General features: G+C 57.3%; 2 protein-coding genes across 13 annotated transcripts; one reads left to right on the top strand and one right to left on the bottom strand.

Annotated features, from left to right (window-relative positions):
• Positions 1-224: 224 nt before the first annotated feature.
• Positions 225-6,105, bottom strand: Tmem138 (transmembrane protein 138). Of its 10 annotated transcripts, none has more exons than XM_033756427.1 (6): positions 6,028-6,105; positions 4,501-4,542; positions 4,307-4,392; positions 3,206-3,377; positions 1,755-1,830; positions 225-1,663 (listed from the first exon to the last, which is right to left on the bottom strand). In XM_033756427.1, exons 4-6 carry the CDS (start codon positions 3,329-3,331, stop codon positions 1,551-1,553), a joined length of 315 nt encoding a protein of 104 aa, XP_033612318.1. In that variant the 5' UTR covers positions 3,332-3,377; positions 4,307-4,392; positions 4,501-4,542; positions 6,028-6,105; the 3' UTR covers positions 225-1,550. The 10 variants fall into 10 exon arrangements, with proteins under 10 accessions (XP_033612318.1, XP_019064349.1, XP_019064350.1 ...); XM_019208804.2 differs by lacking the exon at positions 6,028-6,105 and adding an exon at positions 5,867-6,018; XM_019208805.2 differs by lacking the exon at positions 6,028-6,105 and adding an exon at positions 5,617-5,857.
• A 110-nt stretch (positions 6,106-6,215) lies between these two features.
• LOC104868299 (cytochrome b ascorbate-dependent protein 3) lies at positions 6,216-14,954 on the top strand. Of its 3 annotated transcripts, none has more exons than XM_010633014.3 (7): positions 6,216-6,288; positions 9,380-9,445; positions 10,667-10,864; positions 12,451-12,659; positions 12,922-13,076; positions 13,662-13,818; positions 14,163-14,954. In XM_010633014.3, the coding sequence occupies exons 3-7, from the start codon at positions 10,675-10,677 to the stop codon at positions 14,184-14,186; spliced, it is 735 nt and encodes a 244-aa protein (XP_010631316.1). In that variant the 5' UTR covers positions 6,216-6,288; positions 9,380-9,445; positions 10,667-10,674; the 3' UTR covers positions 14,187-14,954. The 3 variants fall into 3 exon arrangements, with proteins under 3 accessions (XP_010631316.1, XP_010631314.1, XP_010631317.1); XM_010633012.3 differs by lacking the exon at positions 6,216-6,288 and adding an exon at positions 6,353-6,621; XM_010633015.3 differs by lacking the exon at positions 6,216-6,288 and adding an exon at positions 6,510-6,598.
• Positions 14,955-15,715: the final 761 nt, after the last annotated feature.

Genomic DNA, 15,715 nt, shown 5'->3' with positions numbered 1-15,715 from the left:
ATCTAAAAAAAAAAAAAAAAAATCTCCAGTCTTTAAAATTGTTGTACTGGGCTACCTTACCAGGCTGATCTTAACTGTGGGCAGGTGGGATTACAGGCATGCAGCACAGTGCTTGGCTTACCTTTCTAACCTACTTTAAAATCTTTCATTTTACTTTTTCTTGTTCTTTGTTTTGGTACCAGGCATCAAACTCCGGCCCTTGTACTTGCAAGGCAGGTGGCGGCACCACTGAGCCAAATCCCCGGCTCCTTGTTTGTTCTTCTGAGGCAGGGTCTTGCTATGAAGCCCAGGCTCGCCTGGAATTCAGGGCATGCCTGCTCCAAGTGCTGGGACCACAGTGCCTCCCGTGCCCAGCACACACAGCTCCCTCTTTACGTACAGTTGCCGCTGCTCCACATCCCCGTGGTCAGAGCTAAACAGGTGCAGCCCACAACCTAGACCTGAAATACCTGCTCTCTGGCCCTTTGCTTAAAGAGCTGGCTATCACCTGTGCATTCCTCCTTTTTTTTTAAACAGATCTTTTTTTTGGCTGGCACCTGGAGTCGAACTCAGGACCTTTTCTTATTTTGGGGGTCAGGCCTTACCCTGTAGCCTAGGCTGGCCTCAAACTCTGATGAGGACAGATGCGCGGCTTTCCCCGTTTCACAGACACCTGTCCTGGGATGGGCAGATGAAGTGACGCTGTCCCTGCATCAATGCCTGAGCTCAGCACCTGAGCCCCGACCTAGTGCTCAGCCAGCTCTCCTGCCCTGAAGCTCTGGCTGCCCAGCTGGCCCTGGCTGAGGCACCTGGGGCTGCTTGCTCTTCCCGCCGCACCGGAACAGACTGGGCCAGGCTGCTGGGGAGAGAGCACACGCCCCAGGGCAGAGTCCCCACCACCCCTCCCGAGGTCACCCTGGATCAGCCACATACCCCGAGTGCTGCGTGGGCCAGAGAAAGTCAATGCCCGGCCCAGCCCCACTGAACCCCCAGTGGAGCTGCTCGGCTTACTTCTAGGTGCCAAGTCCTGGGGTTTGTTGTACCTCACTAGACAATGGAAACGACTCGGGAGCCGCTCACACTTTCCCTACCATGGGAGGAGGGAGGAGACAGGAGGCGCACTGGACAGGGAGAGGGCAGCACCTGAAGCTCGGGAGAAACTGCTGTGCCCGACTGTGTGCAGACTGCGGGAGGGGAAAGGTGACGTGAGGCCGCACCCCACTGGGAGCTCCAGCAGCACAGCAGCTTCTGGTCTACAAGAAAGGAGTCCCATTTATTTCCTATTTATAAAATGTAAAAACACCCCTTGGGCATGAAATCGAAATGTCCACGGTGCCGCTGGTCAGAAGCACAGAGCTAGTGCTCACAGTGTCCTTAGGCACCAGGGAAATGGGGGCCCAGGTGTCCACTGTCCCCACAGAGCCACAGGACAGAGAAGCGAGGCAGAGGGTGTGGTGGTCACGCAGCAAATCAGGCACAGGAGCCACAGGGTGCAGGAGGGCATCTTGCTGCCCACAGCCACTGGCTCACCCTGCACAGCAGCCAAGCTGGCCTCCGCCAGGAAGGCCGAGTCACCTCCGGCCCTGCAGGAGCTCCTGGCGCAGCCACACCGAGTCACGGTAGAAGCGTGGGTCACCCAGCCGCAGGGCCGTCCGCTTGTAGAAGTAGCAGTACAGCACCGCCGCTGTGGGGAGGGGAGGGGACAGGCAGCGCTCAGGCCCCAGCCTGCTCTGGCCCTGGTGGGGCCCGGGAGGCCACCGGCGCAAGGTCCTTACCCAGCCTCTGGAGCACAAATAGCACCTGCAGCCCACTCGTCCACAAGGAGCTGCTGGAGCTTCTCCAGCGTAGGTTCTGGAGGAGAGAGAGGCAGGTCAGCAGCACAGCCCAATGTCCCCATGGCTCAGCTCCCGAGGTGCCGCTGGGGAGAAGCAGCATGCCTTGCTCTCCTCCTGTCCACCCGGAGGACCTCATGCCCCCTTCCGCTGTAAAGGGAAACCTCCCACCCCGCTGCCTTCTCCACGGAAAACCAGCCATCGGGGCACGCGGGCTCGCCTCTTGTCAGCTAAGGCCTGGGCTGACAGGCTGGAGTCAGTGGCTTTGGTGCGTGAAGCTAGAACTTCTCTGGGCCCAGCACCAGGGCCAGGACACCTGCAGGAGGCGCCCGAGGCCTCCTCTGCCTGGGTCCCAAGCACAGAGGCTGTTGTGATACAGAGGGACTGGGACCCTTGATTTTGCTGTGGCTCCGGGGATGGTACCTGGGGCCTCAGCGTCTGAGATACGTGTGCTCCCTGCCAGCTCTGTCCCCAGCGCAGACCTGAGGTGCTGAGCTCTATCAGCACCTGAGGTACAGCAAACCCGAAACTAGGAAGGCCAGGCCATACCCAGGCCTCATCGGTGCCAAGGGAAGCATCTGGGGCCCATAGCTTTCCTGCCTGCCAGCTGCTCCACCAAATGCCACTATCTCAGCCCAGCCCCAGCATGATGACACCCAAGAGGCCCTGCAGCAAAGTGCAGCCAGGCCAATGACAAACAGCGCAGCTCCTGGCCTTCTCCCCAGCAATCGAGGTTGACCGAGTGCTGAGGACAATCCCGGCCCTCACTCAAAGCCACTCAGCACAGACAGCTGACTGGTGCGGCTCTGTGGCAGGGCCTGCCCAGCATGAGCAGGGCCTGTTTCCATCCCCAGCTCCTCCAAAACAACACCAATTGTTTCAATATTACTTCTGAGCCAAGGACAGTGGGCATTTTGGTGATCCCAGCACTCTGGGAGGCTGCGGCAGGAGGCTTCCAAGTTTGAACCTCATCTGGCAACTTAATAATTTAGTGAGACCCCATCTCCAAATAAAAAGGACTGGGGCAGGGCCGGAGATTTAGCTCAGTGGTTCTGCTGCCGGCCTTGCAAGTGCAAGGTCCTGAGTTCAATCCCTGGTACCAAAAAAACCAAAAAACACAAAACTACACAGCCTGGCGTGGTGCCGCACACCTGTAATTCCAGGACTTGGGAGGCTGAGACAGGCGGATTCCTGTGAATCCAAGGTCAGCTTGGGCTACACAGTAAATTCAAGGCCAGCCTGAACTACATAGCGATGCCCTGTATAAACAAACCAACCCAACAAAAACTTGCACACAGAAGTCCGGACAGACTACTCTGCCTATGCCCAGTGCTCCAACCCAGAACACTCCCCTTTCACTGATTTCCTGCTCGGGCTCAGAGCCACACGCTTACCATGACCCACACATGGAAGGAGACGCTGAGGGTGAAGTACGCGGCCGTCAGGACGATGGTGCCTTTGAACTTACGGAACAGGAGGCTCACCAAGCCAGCCTGGAAGACGAAGGTGTTGAAGAACATGAGGAAAATGATGATGATGTTGAAGAGGACCGCAATGTCCTGGATGCTGTGGACAGAAAACAGAGCACTCACATGGAGGCCTGTGCCCGAGAGTCAGTGTTGGGCTGTCCTTGTCTGTGACAGCATGGGCTTTAGGACCAAAATGACATGAAGCTACAGCCATCTCCTGAGTCACAGTAGACAGGCTGTCCTGCGAGCACTCCCGAGAGCTCGTTTCTTCCCCACGCCCTGTCTCAGAGGCTGGTCCATCACACACAGGTGCACTGCCCTCACCTCTGCCGGTCTCGGCCCTGCCCTGCTTCCAGACAGACCCCGCGACCGCACCAAAGAAGGCAGCCTCCCTTGCCCCACAGCGTGTGATACATATCTGCAAGAAACGACCAGACCCTGCCTGACATGGCCACTGTCCTGCTCCAGGAGAGACACCTGCGGCAGCAGCCTTCCCTGACCACTAACTTGGACCCCGACTGCAGCCAGCGCACAGGCGCTGGAAGGGAGCCTGTGCTAGGGCTCTGGCTTCAGCTAACAGCCCTGGAGGAGCCACGAACCCTCAGCTCTGCAGTGATGACGAACCTTTTAGAGCTTTCAACTGATACAAACAGCCTGCTGCAGCACATGTGCCACAGGTTCACCACCACTGGCCTGTGGGATCACACATCTTAATTTCTATGCTCACTCTTTCACTTGCTATTTCCTAACCTTCTTGCAGGGCACAGACAACATTCCTAACCGCAGGAGAAAGTGACAGGGCAGGAGACCCTCCCTGCTCTGGGAACTGTTCCTGTCCCCAGCCCCTGTCAGAAGAAACACACAGACTCTGGGTGTCCGTGCACCATGAGGAACCCAAGACAATGTCCAGTTTTCTCCTGGCTGATAGTTCTCTATCAACGACCTCACTTATGTGGCCCTGGGATGGAACCCAGACCCCACAGTCCAGCCACTGCCTGCCCGGGCCTTGGGGCCCCACGGACTCACATGAAGAGCACCAGCTGGACGACAGGCGCCACGCGGAGGAGCTCGGAGAACGCGTTGACAAAGAGGTCGTAGGCCAGCAGCAGGAACTGCAGAGACAGCACCAGGCTATAGTTGCTGGTCTGCAGCATCTTTCTGCCGCTTTCCGGGTCCAGGCCACATCCCAGTCCCTCTTGGACACCAGGAGGGGCGCTGACCTGTTCCCAGACAGGGCTGCTCCTCTTGTGCTAGAGAAGGACCTTTTGGGATGAAAAGAGAGGCGACATCAGAAACCCACTGAAAAACGGACTGAGCCCTCACTGTGTGTGAGGGGCCATTCCAGAGACTAGTGAAAAAGGAAACCGGCAATGGAAACGCCCCCAACCTCAAACCTTTCTCTGCCTGGACCCTCTTAAGGCAGAGTTGTTCCTAACAAAAAGTCCAGGGGGACCGGAGGTCAGAGCAGCCGCCTGCCCCTGTGTGAACAGTAACCGTAACAGCAGCCGAAAACCCAGTGGGGTGTGGTGGTGTCGCCTGTAATCCCAACACTCTGGGAGGCTGAAGCAGGACGATCTTGAGTTTGAGCTCAGCTTGGGCAACTCAATGACTTAGACCATCCTGAAAAGGAGAGGGAGACTCGGGATGAGGTGCACACGCACATGGATGGCCCCAGAACTAGAGAAAAGCCAGCACCTGCTATGCATCACTTGCAGGGTGTAAGGAGGTCTGTGAGCACTAACAGTACTCGGCTTCACCACAGACTCAGGAGGGGTGGAAGATACTTTGTGACTGCTCTTGTTTCAGAGAAGAAATAGCCCAGAGGCCAAAGTTACCTGGCTGCTAAGCAGAACAGCTGAGATTTGAAAGGGGCCATCTGGGTGCCCTCTGCTCTTAACTCCTGCAAGGATGCCTGATGTATAACTAGGTAGGAAAGGGGTTCACACACGTGGGGGTGGTGACAATGGAAAGAGCTGAAAGCGAAAAGGGCTCCCCTGAAAAGGTCACATCCTGGTAGGGCAGGAGCACAGTGGGCCCAGGTAAGGGGAGCTGGGCCTTTGCTGTCACAAATCTCAAGACTCGCGAGTTGCTCTGAGGGTGTCCCGCGACCCTGCAGCTACACCAACTCTACTAACTAATTTCAAAACGCAGCAGGTGTGGTGATGCATGCCTGTAATCCCAGCATTGGGGAGGCCAAGGCAGAAGGATCACTTCGAGTTGCAGGCCAGCCTGGGCTACAGAGCGAGACGCCGTCTCAAAACAAAACTCCCAGAACGCTCCAAAGTGTCGCAAAGTGATTAAGCGAACACCCGTAAAGCATTTTACATTTCACAAACCCTGCACACCGCTTAATCCCAGGACTGATCGGACACGTAGATGCGCAGAACCCCTCTGAGAGGCGGAGAGGCGAAGGTCCCCGGTTCCACCCCAGGGAGAACCATCTGGACACGACCACATCCTTTACTCCTCGCGGCAAGTGGGCGAGCGAGGCCCGTACACGGTGGGGGTTCTGCACCCCGGCAGGCTCGGCAGGCCAGGCCAGGGACGCCCAACCCGGGCTCTGCCGGCCGGAAACGCGCCTCTCACCCCCGCCACGCAGCGCTCTGCACTGGCCGCCCGCCTTGTCCTACAGCAGTTTTCATGGCTCTTCTCACTCCAGTTAAAAGTGGGGTTGTTTGGCAAAAGCTCAAACCCAAAGCAACAGCGACAGAAACCCCGGCTTCTGGCCTCTCATCACCCGCGCTCACCCCAAAGAGCCCAAGGCGGTTGCCATGGGGACACCGTCCTTCCGGAAGCCGGCCAGAAGTTCCGGAAGTGGATGGGCCCCCGCTTCACGTTCGGTGTCCACCAGGCCGCCATCTTTGTCCCTCGCTTTCTGGGCTCGCCTGCTCCTGGTCCTCCCATCTTCCGCTCATTTTGAGAGCTACTCCCGGCGAGAGGCTGAATATCAACTGGAACATTTCTGCTTCTTCGGGATGAGGGATGAAGTGCAGAGCAGAGGTGTCGAGGTGCTCCAAGGCCCTGACCCCGGGCGTGAGGAAGAAACGCCCGCGGAGGAACGGCGGCCGTGGACCGGAACCTTGGTGCTTCCGGACCATGGGGCTTGCACTCCATTTCCCAGGGGGTCTCGCGCGCAACCGGAAGTTCAGAGAGCCTATAAGAGCGCCCTCGAGGCGTGTGGGCAGCTCTTTTTGCAGAAGGCGCCTTCTGTGGATGTCGTACGCTAGCTCCAGGACCTGGGGCGGTGGCGCTGCGGCTCCCAGCGGCGAAAGGCGGGCCTTGGGGTCCCCGGCCGGTGGCGTCCCGCTCTGGCTAGGGGTGAGAAGGAGCCGGACCAGGATGTGAGGACCTGGGTTCAAGGGCTGACTCTGCTGATACCTTGCTTTGCGCTATCGCTGCACTTCTCTCGGCTTCAGCTGTTTGCTGTTTTAGGAAGGGGACACTGTTCTCAGAGCCCTTCCTTACCAAGCGATAGTTGTTAAAGCTGGAACGCTTTGGGGAAGGTGCGGAAAGCAGTCGGAGCCCCTGTCCCTTTTTCCACGCGAGGTTGGCTGGGACCAAGGGCCCTGCAGAGGGGACAGGTGTCAGCCCTGACTCAGTCCCGAGCCTGTGGTCGCTGGGGCTAAGGAGGACCTGCCTGGGCTGTTGGGCCGCTAAGCCTCTAGTCCTGATGTTTCACGGGCTGCTGTGGGAAAGGCACTGAGGAGGAGAGGATCTGGGTGCCTGTCCCAGCGCTGCCACCCGCCTTGGCCAAGTCATTTTCTTTCTTTAACCCTAGTGGTAGGGAAGGTGTAGGGCTTGACTCTTCTAAGTCTTGTTCTCAGGATTCCTGAGTTGGAGCAACACACCGTTCTGTCATCTGTTTGTGACTCTAAAATTTGAAAGTAATGTGAGTGTGGAGTACATACAGTACGGCCTTTTTCGAAGACCAAGAGACCAAAGGGACGTAGGCATTTCTCATCCCTGAGCCAGTCCCAGTGCAGCCTAGGACGGTGGGGTGACCTGTGCACACATGCCGCAGCAGGCTGTTTGTATCACTGAAAGATCCAGAAGTTTAATGTCAGTGACTAGGAGAACCCTTCTGCAGAGGGATTGAAGGAAGTGTTATGTCCAGTAGATTCCTTAGATCAGGGTGAAGGGCTGCAAGTCTCAGGCCGCAGCTGGCCACCTGAATGGTTTCTCCATGTCGATTGAAAATGATTTTTCTATAGGGGTACTGGGGATGGAGCCCAGTTTTACACCAGTTTTTTTTGGGGGATGCAGGGGATCAAACTGGGCCCTTGCACTTGCAAGGTAGGCAGCAGGACCACTGAGCCAAATCCCCGGCCCTGGAGCCCAGTCCTGGGCAGGGCCTCACTAACTGGCCAAGCTCCAAGCGGGAAGTGTGACTCACCTCAGCCCAGGTGCTGGGATCACGGCGTACCCCTCCGTGCTCTGCAAAGGGTAGCAGTTTTTTGACGTGACGATCACAACAAACTCAGATTTTAGTGTTCACAAAGGGTCACGAGCACAGCCTTGCACACTTGCTAAATAGTTGCCTGTGGCTGCTCTTGCAGTACAGTGCACCAACAGCGGCTTTGTGGAAGAGTTTGCTGCCTCCTGCGTTAGAACAGGGCTCTGCAGAGGGGCGCAGAGCAGGAGACCCAGCTGCGGCAAACACTTCCTGAAGCCCCAGCCTAGCACCCACCCACATCAGGGCCTTTGCACCCCATTCCAGGAACTGGAGGGCTGGTCTGTGTGCTGTGGTCGGCATGCTATGACTTCCCTGCTCTCGGTCATGAAAGTCCCATCCTCTGCTCTAAGCTTGTCACAGCAGTAATCGGGACTTTGTCTAAGGGTGTGGATACAGGGTACCATTTGGAGCATATTTACTTTTTCTTTTGTGTGTGTGTGTGTATTTTTTTATTGTTTTTTGAGACAGGGTCTCAAACTCAAAGCAATCCTCCTGCCTCAGTCTCCCAAATGCTGGAATTACAGTCAAGCACCACCACACTTGGCTACTTTTCTTTTTACAAAGAAAATAAAAACATTGGAATCCTAGGACTCTGAAAGGCTAAGGCAGGAAGATGGCAAGTTTTAGCCCAGTCTGGGCAGCTTAGCATTTAATGAGACCCTGTCTCAAAATAAAAAATAAAGAGCTAGGAGGTGGCTCAGTTAGAAGTCCCTGGGTCAATCCCCAGTACCTCCTTGCCTTAAAAAAAGACTGGAAATAGTGGTCATCAGATGCTGGAGCATGCTGCTGACCAGGACTCCTTCCAGCTGGTGTAATGTCACACAGGAGGCCTGGTGAGCTGGAGCTTCTCTGCCTGGCAGGAATTGAGGTGGCAGCTCGCTGGGTAGCAAGGCTCCGAGCTCAGTAGCCGAGTCATGAGGCGGGCACCACGAATTTCTCTGCCACTCCTTGTCCTTGCCTGGCCTCATTGTCCTTTTTCAGAAGTTATTGCCGTCTTGGATCACCTGGGGATCCCAGGACCTGTCCTGTTACATGGAGCGGTGCTGGCATGGCTTGGCATCAGGGCTGCTGAGAGGCTTGGGCAGGTGCAGGAACTGAGCTTCAGGGCTTTTGTTTTGTTTTTGTTTTCAGTACTGGGGATCAACTCAGGACCTTGGGCTTGTGAGGCAGGCATGGCACAGCTGAGCCACATCCCCTGACCCTTCAGGATTTTGTTTGTAATTTTTTAGAGATGAGTTCTCCTTGTGTTGCCCAATGTGGCCTTGAACTCCTGGGCTCAAATGATCTTTCCTGCCTCAGCCTCCCAAGTAGCTAGGACTGCTGGGACTGCAGGTGTGTGCCACCACACCCAGCTAGGTGCAGTTTTTGTTAGCAGGATAAAATCCTACAAGAGCAATAGATGGGAAGTGTTGTAATAGTTGCCTCTCAGAATTTCCTTAACATTTTCCCCTGCTGACTCCGTGGTGGAGGAGAGTATGGGCTGTGGGCTGAGAGGGTCAGACACCCACTTACTGTCCTAACACTGTGCCTTCCTGGCTCTGTGCCTGTCTCCTCGGGTGTAAGATGTGCTGCTGCTGCTGCTGCTCCAGACTCGGTGCTTGGAGCTGGCGTTCAAAACTGAGTTCTCACTGCTGTGCCTCTTTCAGGTGCAAACAGGTGCACGGGCGCAAAGTGCGCTGCTCCAGCTGTGAGGAGCAAGCCCAGGCCTGAAGGTACAAGTCCGGTGTGGGCTCTCCTGGGTGTCCCACTGCTTCACCAGAGTCCGGGCCCTCAAATGCCAGAAGTCTGTGGGGCGGAGACCAGGTGGCTGCCTTGACGTCAGGCGTGGCACTGGGCCTGGCGTTCTGGACTGGCCCTCTGCCCCTGAGCTGCATACCCAGGCCCTGGCCTGGCTTTTCAGAGCAGCTTTGGGGGCAGGGGGGTGGGGGGATGTGACTACCAGGCCTGAAACCAGAGCTGGCTCCTGAGTTCATCCAGCACTTGTGGAAAACCCTAAAATTACCCGCTTGCCTTCTAGAGTGTGAGTTCTCGCTTCCTGTTTCCTTCCCTGGACTTTCCCCAGAGCGGAGAAAGCAGAAGTCTCAGGCTGGAGACACCTGTGGGTGGCCCTGGATTGGGGGAGTGCAGTGGAGCCCAAGATGAAGGCCTAGCTCCCCCCTTGGTGGTGCTGGCCCTGGAGTCACCCCTCTAGGGAGGATGAACCTTCTATAGAAGTGAGAGCCATAGGGCTGTGTCCCAGGCAGCCTTGTAAAACAGCTTGAGCATCTCCAGAATCCGAAGTGTTCTGAAACTATTTTTTTTTTTTTTTGAGACAGGGTCTTATGCAGTTCAGCCTGGCCTTAAACTCACTATGTAGCCCAGGCTGACATGGAACTTGTAGTGAACCTCCTGCCTCAGCCTCCCGAGTGCTAAGATTACAGGTGTGCACTGCTATGCCTAACTATGTTCTGAAGCTTTTTGATCACCAAAATGAAGCTCAAAAAACGCAACATGCAAATATTCCAAAATCCAAAATTCTCAGCTGGGCATAATAGCACACACATAATCTCAGGTACTTGGGAGGCTGAGGCAGAAGGATCTCAAGTTGAAGACCAACCTGGGCAACTTAGCAAGACGCTGTCTCAAAATAAAAATGAAATAGTGTTCGGGGATGCAGCTCCGTGGTACAGCACTTTGGCATGTGTGCAACCCTGGATTCCATCCCCAATAGAACAACAAAAATAATGAAAAGCTTGGAAAACTACAACCCTGCCAGGTGCTGCTGTGAGTTGCACTCATTTGGGGGCCCCTGGCCATAGAGGCCTCCTGGGGGCAGTGCCCAGGCAGGTGGCCGGGGACTGAAGCAGAGTCCACATCCTGGGCCCAGAGGCCACTGGGCTGTGAAGGGCAGCTGGTCTGGCCCACCAGGACAGTGACTTCCCTGCCCCTTCCAGGAGCACCGATGGTGATGGCTTCCAGGGGCTTCTACCTGGCCTGCCTGCTACTGGGTGCCCTGGGCTTCCTCTGTGTCCTCTGCACTACCTACTGGGCTCAGCACTGGCGTGGTGGCTTTGCCTGGGATGGCGGCCAGTACATGTTCAACTGGCACCCAGTGCTCATGGTGTCGGGCATGGTGGTGCTCTATGGAGCCGGTGAGTGAGGTCAGCGTGGGGGGAGGGCATTCGGGGAAGCCTGGTAAGGGCAGGGGCATCTCAGGTACTTGGGGCCGGAGTGGGTGAACTTCCTGTCAAGGGGCAGACAGTAAACCCTGCAGGCTTTTAGCAGGGAGTGGGGGTGCGTGCCTGGCATATCCTCACTCTGGGGAGCTGAAGCAGGAGGGTCTTAAATTCCATCCCCACCTAGGCACCATAGCACCCTGGGGAAAGCCAGTTTTCAAAATCAAAAATACTAAAATGAGGACCGGGTGTGGTGGCGTACACCTGTCCTCCCACCACTTGGGAGTCTAAGGGCAGGAGGAGCGCTGCCATTCCAGGCCAGCCTGTCTCAGAAAATAAACAAACAGATAAATAAAACGAGGGCTGAGGATGTTACTCAGTGGGAAGGCCTAGGTTCAGTGTCCAGTGCTGCAGGTAAAATAAAACAGAAACAGGCAGGCTTCAGTTACATGCAGCCACAGTAAAGCAGTGCATGGCTGTGCTCTAGAGCTGCATCCGACTGCCTGCTGGGAGTGAAGGGCCAAGGCTTGACTCAGGTTTGCTCCCTTCTGGGCTCTTTGTCCCACAAGTTGAAATAATTGCTTTATGAAATAGGAAGTAAGCTGGGCGTGGTGGTGCCCTCCTGTAATCCCAGCACTCGGGAGGCTGAGGCAGGAGGATCGCTGTGAGTTCGAGACCTGCCTGGGCTACACAGTGAGTTCAAGGTCAGTCTCAACTGCATAGTGAGACCCTGTCTCAAAAAAAAAAAAAAGAACAGAAATAGGAAGCGAGCCCCCTTCTCCATTTGTAAAAGGGGAATAAACGAGCCAGGCGTGGTAGTGCTTCCCTGTAATCTCTGACTCAGGAGGCTGAGCACTGCACCTGCCTGGCAAGCGCAAGGTTCTAAATTCAATGCCCAGTACCAAGAAAATAAAAAGGTGAGCATGGCAACACTGATCACGGTTCACAGCTCCCTCCTGCTTTGCAGACCTCCCCTTTTTGGTCCCTAGGAGCAGCTAAGAGACAGAGCCGGGACTGACCTTCACACCTGTGTTGTTTTCCTTCTTTATAATTTACTCTGGAGATGGGAGTCTGCCTGTATTGCCCAGCTGGTCTTGAACTTGTGATCCCCCTGCCTCAGCCTCCTGGAGAGCTTGGATCACAGGAGTGGCCTCTGCCTCAGGCCAAGGCCTGAGCTCTTGGCAGATGACCCTGGCTGCTAGAATTTGGTTTGATGAGCTGGTGCTTTTTGGCAGCTGTGTTCAAACCACACTTAACTAGCGACAGAATGGCAGGTGTTTCTTTCTTTGAGGCTTTGGGGATTGAACATAGGGCCTTGCCCTGAGCTATATCCACAGGCCTTCCCATTTTTTTCTTAAACTTTTATTATTTTGAGGCAGGGTCTCATTAAGTTGTCCAGGCAGGCCTTGATCTCATGATCTTCCTGCCTCAGCCTCCAGAGCAGCTGGGGTCCTAGGCACCGCCCCCTGTGGTGGCTGTTATCCTGTGATGGCCACACAGAGGACACCAAGGCTGGTGGCTGGGTGGGCGTCGGGCCCCAGCGGATGCTCTCTGTCCTGCAGCATCTCTGGTGTACCGCCTGCCACAGGCACGGCTGGGGCCTCGGCTGCCCTGGAAGGCCCTGCATGCGGCCCTGCACCTGGGGGCCTTCGTCCTCACTGTGGTGGGGCTGGTCGCTGTCTTCCGGTATCACAGCCGCGCCAGGATCACCCACCTCTACTCCCTGCACAGCTGGCTGGGCCTGGCTGCCACAATCCTCTTTGCCTGCCAGGTGGGTGCCCTTCCCTCTGCTCACAGCAAGGCCCCACTGGCTGTTGCCACCCCATCCCTGCCCTCTAATAGAGGTGGCTTCTGCTGTAGAGGGCCTCATGTGAGGGGCTGAGGTGGTGTCAGCGAGGGCCCACACCAGTGTGTGCCTTGGGGCAGTGCACAGTGGCTTGTGGGGGCATCCACGTGTGCGGGCAGAGCCCCTGGGGCCGTGGGGTTGGAGGTCGCACAGCATGACAGGGCCTCTCTCCTCCCTCCTCCCACAGTGGTTCCTGGGCTTTGCCGTTTTCCTGCTGCCCTGGGCATCACTGTGGCTGCGCGGCCTCCTGAAGCCGCTCCATATCTTCTTCGGAGCCGCCATCCTGTCTCTGTCGATGGCGTCCGTCATCTCTGGCATCAATGAGAAGCTGTTCTTCAGCCTGTGAGTGCATGGGGCCCCGAGGCTGAGGTAGGGAGGCCGCGGGTCTGAGGTGTAAGCAGTGCATAGCACTGGAGCCAGCACCCCGCCAGGCCTGTGGCTGTCGTCCTTCGGGCCGAGGTAGTGAGCTGGTCAGCAGATGCCGACAGCACTCAGCCTCCTGTCAGAGCTGAAACCCATTCATCTGCCCTACGATCTCCATGGCCTTGTCACTACCACTGAGAGAGGACATGAAAGCTGGGTGTGGCGGGCTGGGCCTGTCACCCCAGCCCTTGAGAGGCTGAGGCAGGAGGATCGGGAGTTCAAGGTTAGCCGGGGCACTTCAGCAAGTTGCAGGCCAGCCGAGCTACACAGTGATAGTTACGTACCCAGAGACACCCTGGCCCCAAACAACAAATCAGAGCACTAAGGTTGTGACTCGCCCAAGGGACAGCAGCAGGTGAGGGTGCTGGGATCGGAGCCTCAAGCACCTGACAGGTATTGTGGTGGCAGGGACTGAGCAAGTCAGCCAAGATCTAGGCCGCACACAGCCCCAGGAGAGCATTCTCCCCACCAGTGGCCTCTCACAGCTGTGTTTTGTCACCCTAGGAAGAATGCCACCATGCCATACCAGAGCCTGCCCAGTGAGGCCATCTTTGCCAACAGCACAGGGCTGCTGGTGGTGGCCTTTGGGATACTGGTCCTCTATGTCCTCCTGGCTTCATCGTGGAAGTGCCCTGAGCCAGGTGTTTTGGCCGACAGACAGGTCTGGTTGAGGTCCCTGTCCTGGGCTGGCTTAGGCCAGGTCTATGGGGCTGCCCAGGAAGGATGGGGGGAGCACGGTGTGGCGGTTTCACCAGGAACGGAGGGGCGGGGAGGTGGCGGCTGGTGGTAGGGTGCCCTGTCCTGGCTCAGGGCTCCAGGAACCTCCCCAGTTCCTGTGGCTCTGGCCTGAGGAGGGCAAGAACTCACTTCCGCTCTGCCAGCCTCAGGCTGTGGTAGTGGGGCCTGACAGATGTATTGCGGGGCTCAGGCCTCCCCACAGACCTGGTGGCTGGGGCGAGGGCTGCAGGCTGGGTCCACTAACCCTGGGCTCTGCCCTCTTGGCAGCCCCTGTTGTGCGACAGGGAGTGATGTGGGCAGGGGCTCCTGGAAGTCGCCGCTGTCTGCGCCCCACGGAAGAGCCATCCACCTGAACCTGCCTGAGGTCGGCCTCCCTCCAGACAGCTGCTGTTTCCGCTTCTCTTGTCATTGGCGTCTCAGCAGGGACTCCTTGGTCTCTGTCTGGGCAGGACCCTCATGCCCTGGCCGCTGCTGCGTGCGGCCTTCTCTGTGCAGATTGGGCAGTTCCACAGGAAGTGGGTCTTGGGATTTGGCAGAGTCCAGCCAGTGTAGAGGCTTGGACTTTGGTGCAGCCCCAAGCACTGCCATTTCCCGGATGTTGGCCCTGCGTGTGGCACCACAGCATCGTGTGACTGTGGGTGTGGGGCTCTTCCTCTCCCAGCTGCTGCTCCAGCCAGGGTGTGGATGCCACCCTTCCTGGGGCTCTCATGCCCATCACCGCAGTCCTGGGAGCCTGGTGACGGTCCTGCCAAGTCCCAGGAGGGTGAGAGCCTCCCTTGCTCCCCCTGCTGGCCATGGACATCCTGTCCACCCTCTGCCAGTGTGGCTCAGCGGAAACCAAGGTGACCGAGTGGGGCACTGTGCCCAGTGACACTCGAGGTCTCCCTGCTCACTGCAGGCCCCTCCCCACATGCTGGCTCTGCCCTGGGAACAGCTGTGCGGGCCCATGCCCAGGCAGGGAGGCACCGGCTGCCTGTCCCGAGCATGGGCATCTCCCTGGCTCACAGAGCTCGCCTTCCATTAAACCCGTTTTAGAACTGATGCTGCACTGTCCATTTACCCCCCTGGGGCTGAAACATCGCCTCTTCCTAGTTTGGGGGCTGCATGGATCTGGTGTCCAGGGGTTAAGAGTGCCAGGAGCCACGAGGGCCTTAGGACCAGGCAACCTCCCCATCACACAGGTCAGAAGAGCTTGATGGAAGCCTTTTCTGCATGAGGCATGCTGTCACGTGAGTGCTGGGGGACCGTGAGGGGCTCTGTCCCTAGGGACTGCCTATGCGGTCCTTGACAGTGGCCTCAGGGAGCGTCTCATCTCGAGAGGAAGGAAATGCTTCCTGTTCTACAAGCCGGAAGTTGACAGCGCACAATGGACCATTGACAGGCCTGAGGCCCCCAGCCAGGCAGGGACAGAGCGGGGACCACAGGCTGCATACTGGGCATGTCTGCCCGTGCAGACTGGCAGCTGGGCAGGAGACGGGGGAGGAGGTACTGGCTGCAGGTGCAGTGCAGGGAGTGGTGACACCGGGCCACCCCGTCCATGCCCGCCCCGGGAGGTGACCCCACCGACCCCATGGCTCACAGCCGGTCCACACAGAGCAGGGGTCACCTCGGACACGGGCGCCCTGGTGTCGTGTGCCTGGTGTGCAGACAGCCCTGCCTACTCGCCCAGGTGCCAGGAAGGAGATGGGCCGGCAAGGTGTGGGTGGCAGTTTCTGGCCCCACAGATGCAGGGCACAGTCACTGGGCAGGGCCTGCCTGGTGCAGGTGTGAGCCACGCAGGGGGCTGTTTGCGTGCCCGGCAGGACAAAGGTCCCCAGGAG

The sequence above is a fragment of the Fukomys damarensis genome, unplaced genomic scaffold (genome assembly GCF_012274545.1).
Source record: "Fukomys damarensis isolate Sample0158 unplaced genomic scaffold, DMR_v1.0_HiC HiC_scaffold_27, whole genome shotgun sequence".
In the NCBI taxonomy this organism is placed as follows: domain Eukaryota; kingdom Metazoa; phylum Chordata; class Mammalia; order Rodentia; family Bathyergidae; genus Fukomys; species Fukomys damarensis.
This window is presented reverse-complemented; position numbering and strand designations above follow the sequence as displayed.